At 38.5% G+C, this 6,000-nt stretch overlaps 1 protein-coding gene across 1 annotated transcript in view; it reads left to right on the top strand.

Moving 5' to 3' along the window:
* Window positions 1-5,235: 5,235 nt before the first annotated feature.
* LOC110943139 (transcription initiation factor TFIID subunit 11-like) overlaps window positions 5,236-6,000 on the top strand; it is a 29,590-nt gene continuing 28,825 nt past the window's right edge. The window contains exons 1-3 of the mRNA XM_022184895.1: window positions 5,236-5,286; window positions 5,340-5,591; window positions 5,647-5,946. Coding sequence (XP_022040587.1) covers window positions 5,236-5,286; window positions 5,340-5,591; window positions 5,647-5,946 — 603 coding nt within the window. The remainder of the gene's footprint in view (window positions 5,287-5,339; window positions 5,592-5,646; window positions 5,947-6,000) is intronic.

Below are 6,000 nucleotides of genomic sequence, written 5' to 3'. Positions count from 1 at the left end.
TGATAGACGGGCTAGATGGTGTAGCAAACGCGTTGTAAAACTCGGTATCCATAATTACTTAACAAGTTTTTCAAAAGCAACAACTTTTGAGCGAAATTAGCAATTTGCACCTTTAGAGCGAAATCACCCAAGTTCAGTCTGGAGCGAAATCAACACTGACTATGGAGCGAAATCAGAATGCATGTAGGAGCGAAATTATATCAACTTTGGAGCGAAATCTCTATCAATGTGTCACAGGAGCGAAATTAGCCTGACTTTAGAGCGAAATCAGATGTTTTGAGCAGCTTGGAGCGAAATCAAGAAGTTACCCTGGAGCGAAATCTCAAGAATGATATCCCAGGAGCGAAATTAACTTGTAACTTGAGCGAAATCAGGACACCAAGAGCGAAATCAGAGGTTGTCCGTTCGAGCGAAATCAGCTCGGAGGGCAATTTTGTCCATTTTTAGTCCGATTTTAAGTGTGAAACTTTCCAGGATTTGTTAATGTCCAATTATCTATTATCTGTGAAATTTTGAGCAGGTTTTGTCCGTTAAAACTCGTTCTAGTGAAGAAAGAAGGTGTAAAAGTAAGAAAACTTGATGAATTCCAGCTAATCTCTGCAGAACTCCTCCTCCTGAGCTCTGATACCACTTGTAGGATCGTGATTTGACCCGAATGAGTCGTTCAGAGGAGTTTTACTCTGTTTCAGGTGCGGAAAACAAGAAACAAAGCTAGAAACAGCTGTTTCTTCACTTTAACTACTTATTGTATTGATTAGAACTCAATTACACTCAGTCTTCACACCGGCAGCACCTCAGCGTGGAATACAAGACAACAGATACCTGATTTCGCTCAGGATGACCTATATATAGGGTCCTGATTTCGCCCCAAGTAATACATAACCACAAGAACGAAATCACATTAGTGATTTCGGGCGAAATCACATGTTAAACCTACAGGAGCGAAATCAGCTTCTAATACACATACATTCTCCTATTTTCTCGTAAAACGTGCCCTAATCTATACAATACAATCTAAGACTCGATACAAGACGAAGTCGATAGATGTATGCACAACAAAAGTGATGAAGCAGAAGTTCAAGATGTCTTCCATGGGTGAGATGAAGTTCTTCCTCAGTCTGCAGGTCGATCAACTGCTAGAGGGGATCTTCACACATCAAACGAAGTACGTTCATGATATTCTTGAGAAATTCAGTATGTCAGGAATCGCTCCTATGTCCACCCCACTAGCAACCAACCACGATATCAATCCTGATCTCATGGGAGAGAAGGTCGACGAAATATTATACCGCTCAATGATTGGATCGCTAATGTATCTCACTGCATCTCGACCCGACATAATGTATCCAACCTGCCTCGCGGCCCGTTATCAGTCGAGTCCAAGAGCCTCACATATGGTCATCGTCAAGCGGATTCTACGCTACCCGAAAGGAACTCTAAGCTTGGGGTTGTAGTATCCAAAGGATGATGATTTCAGACTAGAAGGTTATTCAGAGTCAGATTTCAGATGCTGCAAACTGAATTCAAAGTCTATAACGATCGGCTGCCAGTTCTTTGGAACATGCCTGGTAACTTGGCAGTGTAAGAAACAGACCACGGTCGCTTTCTCTACCTGTGAAGCTGAGTATGTCTTAGCTATCAGCTGTTGTTCACAGTTATTATGGATTCAACAGCAGATGAGAGACTATGGTCTGCAATTTCTTAACTTGCCCATATTTGTAGATAATGAGGGAGCCATTAACATAACAAAGAACCCTGTTCATCATGCTAAAACAAAAAACATTGAGATCAAATATCACTACATCCGTGATAGCTACGAGAAGAAGTTGTTTCGAATCGAAAAAATCCACACCCACGAACAAAAGGCTGACCTTCATACAAAACCGTTTGATAAAAACCGTTTTCATTATCTGTTAAAACTAAACGGGATGAAGCTTTTATTGTCAGGGGGAGATGTGATTGGCGTTGATGAGGAATCCAAAGCAGAGGACGTTGGGAAGCAATCTGCTCTGGTTTGTCACATTTTTAGATGTTTTGGTCTTTAGGGGGAGATAGAGTTATAGAAAATCCAAAAACATTAAAAAAATGTAAAAATATAAAAACAATAGAAAATTCAAAATGTAAAAAACATTAGAAAACCCAAACAGAGTTAGTGTAAAAAGAGGAAATGATAGTACATCAGCTTGACTGTTACGGTACACTAGATTTGGAAAGTTAAAAGTGTTAAACGGTCTCACTGATGATGTGTCGATAGGTTTTTACACGTTTAGTAAACTGCATTCGGGATATAAACCTAAATTCTACATCTTACTTATTTCGTGGGGAACATCTCTCGGATATATAGGTAACCCCTGAAATCTTGTTTCAAAGATTGCCTGTTTCTAAGATACTAGGTCTTTATACTTAGTGATATCTGGGGTATTATACTAGGATTTCTGATATTGCGGAAGCAATGGCCTAGTCATCATATAATACTTTATGCACTTTAAAAATAAAGCTTTCCCTCAGCATAAAAATTGATAAATATCGAAAGATACAAATCAAATGTTGTTGTAAAGAAGATCCCTAAGTGGGACACACCTAAAGTCGAGCCATCAACTCTCTGTCTGAACGGATGTTCTAACCTGAGCTCTCATGGTCTCGCAATACCCAGTGAACATATATCATTATAGTATATTCACCTGTAAGACTGAATATAGGGAATCTGGATTCGAGAGTATATTCTGAGGTGGGACACGCGAATAAGTTAAATTCTTATAACATTAATTCCATATCCTGAATCAGTTGAACTCTATGTGAAAATTTAAGTGGATCAGTATATCGACAATTTTGGTGAATCGTTTAAAACTTAATGTGAAATATAAGCTCAGTGGTGCTAGTGACACGTCGTTAGCTGATATGATCCTCTAACACAGCTCACAAACATGTTTGTATATAGTTTCCTATTATTTCATTTCAGCTTAAACCCAAAAAAGATTTTCAGTGTGTTTTGATATAAAGTTTCTAAAATACAAAAAGGTTTTATTTCTGCATTATTTTTGAGAAACCATTGTGGAGAGCTGATCTTCAGAATCTCAGATGCAGAGAAAGATATTGAATGACTGGGTGGGAGCTTATCTGAAAGTTTGGGAATCTTAAAAAGTCAAACAAGTTCATTAAATTAAAACTTGTATTTTCGAGAAAGTTGAAAAATTTGGTCAAAAATGACAGACGGTTCGTAATCGGGTCAACCAAGGTCATTAACTTGGACTTGGTCGACAAATCGAGTAACCAGGGTCATTAACTTGGACCTGGATACCCCAGTGGATTTAAAACTGACTTAAAAATGGTAAAAAGTTTGAAAATTTGAAAAACCCATCCGGGCAGATGGCCATCCGGATCATATGCCATCCCGGCCACAAGCCATCCGGACGGATGGTCATCCGAGGGCTATAGATAGCCATTCGGACAATAGTTAGCTCATTTGGTCGAAAAACCATTCAGAAACACTCACTTTTTCTCTCCATTTTCATTGTGATTTTGAGCCGTTACGCTGCCGGATTTCTTTCCTAGGGGTATTGGTTTGCACAATACTTACAATGGTGAAGGTAAGTATTCTCAAATTCATCATTTAATGCTTCTTTAAATCATTCGGAACTGCCGACACCTTGTATGCTTAGATCTAGGGCTTGTTAGGATGTTTTTCATGAAATTCATCGTAGAATAGTGATAACCGGCCTTAGTTTTAAGTGAATATGCTTTCAATTTCATCAAACCTTGCTTAGATTTGATCTTATACCCATTAGGAGGTCCGATAGCCGACATATGGTTTTTCTTAGATCTAGGGCTTATTAGGCCGTTTTTGATGAAATTGAACATAGAATAAGCTTAATCGGCACATTCTTTAAGAGAAATTGGCTTCAATTTTACAAAAAACTTGAAAATAATTGATTGAATTTGTTTGTGTGTTCATCGGAATTCTTCCGGATGACCATCCGGACCATATAACCTTTTCGGATGACCATCCAGACTATGTTCCCATCCGGACCATGTAACCTTTCCGGATGACCCTCCGGACCATGTTCCCATCCGGACCATATTCATTCGGATGAGTCCATTCAAACCATAAGCCATCAGGATCAAATGAATGTTTATCCCATCCGGACCATGTCCATCCGGATGGAGTGCACAGTGTTGAGGTGTTAGAAAATTTTCTAAGTGTTGAAAATTTTTACTGTGCACTATGTGTCTTGAAAAACGTGCATATTTTGATAATGAAAGTTTTGCAGGCAAAGGGTTCTGATTTTCATAGTAAACATAACATTTGTTGTATTCTAGACGAGAAGTATTCGAATATAGAACCGTTCAAAGATGTGTTGTAGTTTTTGAAAGATAGGAGGATCTGTAAAGCACTAACAGAGAAGCACAAATGCTAAGGATCGCATGTGAGGACGTTTTGGAGTGCTGCTCACTATGTTGAAGACGAAAAGGCGATTCATTCAGCAGTGAAGGTGAAGAATGAGAAGAACAAAGATATAGATCTTCTAGTAAAGATTACAGTGGATGATGTCAGGAGAGTGCTGGATTTGAAAGACAAAGATGAGGATCCAATCATCGGTTCTAAAAGACTATGCAAGGGTCTTTGGTTGAGAATGGGATACGTTGGATTCACCAATGATCCAACGTATACTAAGTCAAAGTTTTCAAGACCTTACGTTTTTAGTTCACTGTGTGTTACATGCACTGGGGCATAGAAAAGGGTGCTTACGATGAAGCTCCTGACTACATAATGAACATCATCACTAGCCTGATCCTCAACAGACCTTATAATATATCGCAAGTGATATTCAATCATATGATAGACAATATCAAAGGAGAAAGGTATGTGCTATATCCGAGATTCGTGCAGATGCTTCTTGATGATCAAATTCAGAATCTGCCTAAAGATGATGGTGATGAATTAATGCTAGAACATATGGATAGTGAGACATTGAAGTGATTAGACTTTTATAGAGGAGCTAAAAAGGGTGATGAACCGAAATACAGACAGAAGTTTAGAAACCAGATTATGAAACTCCGGAGGACGACAAATGGAGGCATGACAATAGCGATTCAGATGATGAAACAAAGAAAATGGATCCACTTATTCTCAAGAAGACCAAATGGTGAATTAAGAAGGATGAAAAGCCGAGGAAGAGAACTCCGAAAGTTACAACTTCGAAAGTTGTTCAAAAGGGTGATATAGATACACAGAAGATGAAATCTCCACCTCATTTGGTTGATGAACCTGTTATTCCTCCACAAGAAGTAATAGATAGAGGTGTTGATCTTCTTAACATGTCATTTGCCGTCTATGAAAGTTATCAGCTGCTCAGATTGCTAAAGATGCTGAAAAGACTGCTGAGAATATAGAAGCTAAAGCTGGTGGAGAAACATTGAAAGAGACATTCATTGAAGGAGAGGTGCAGACTGATTCAAGTGAAACTGAAAGAGAGATTGAAGTTACACAAATAGCACCTACTTCATATGTCAGTGGAAAGTTCAAGTTGAAGAAAACTCCAAAGAAAAAGAAAGTGTCAGACGAAGAAGATGCAACAAATAGCACCTACTTCGTACGAAGAAAGTGTTAGTCTTCGAAGAATTGAAGTTGAACGTCATCGGCTAAAGGCCAAGTTGAAAAAGTTTGAGATTGATGACGATGATGAAGAATTAAATGAGTGGTTTGGTGATGATGACGATGAAGATCACCAAGATGATAAAGATGAAAATGATGATAAAGGTGACAAAGATGATAAAGATGATAAAGGAAATGATGATGAAGATGGTGCTGGTGGTGCTTCGAATGTGAAATCAACAGGTACTAGACAAGTTGAAGATTTTCTAAATGATGAGCAGAATATGGAAAGGGATGAAGCTCAACATCAGGGGGAGTCTTCTTCTGGAACTAAGCATTCTGATCTTCATCAGGTATTCTCGAACACTCCAAAAGTTACCTATCTTAATCATACTGAAGAAGATGGA

Source organism: Helianthus annuus, chromosome 5 (assembly GCF_002127325.2).
Source record: "Helianthus annuus cultivar XRQ/B chromosome 5, HanXRQr2.0-SUNRISE, whole genome shotgun sequence".
Taxonomy (NCBI): Eukaryota; Viridiplantae; Streptophyta; class Magnoliopsida; order Asterales; family Asteraceae; genus Helianthus; species Helianthus annuus.
The sequence above is the reverse complement of the archived record's forward strand: the minus strand, read 5'-3'. Positions and strand labels throughout refer to the sequence as shown.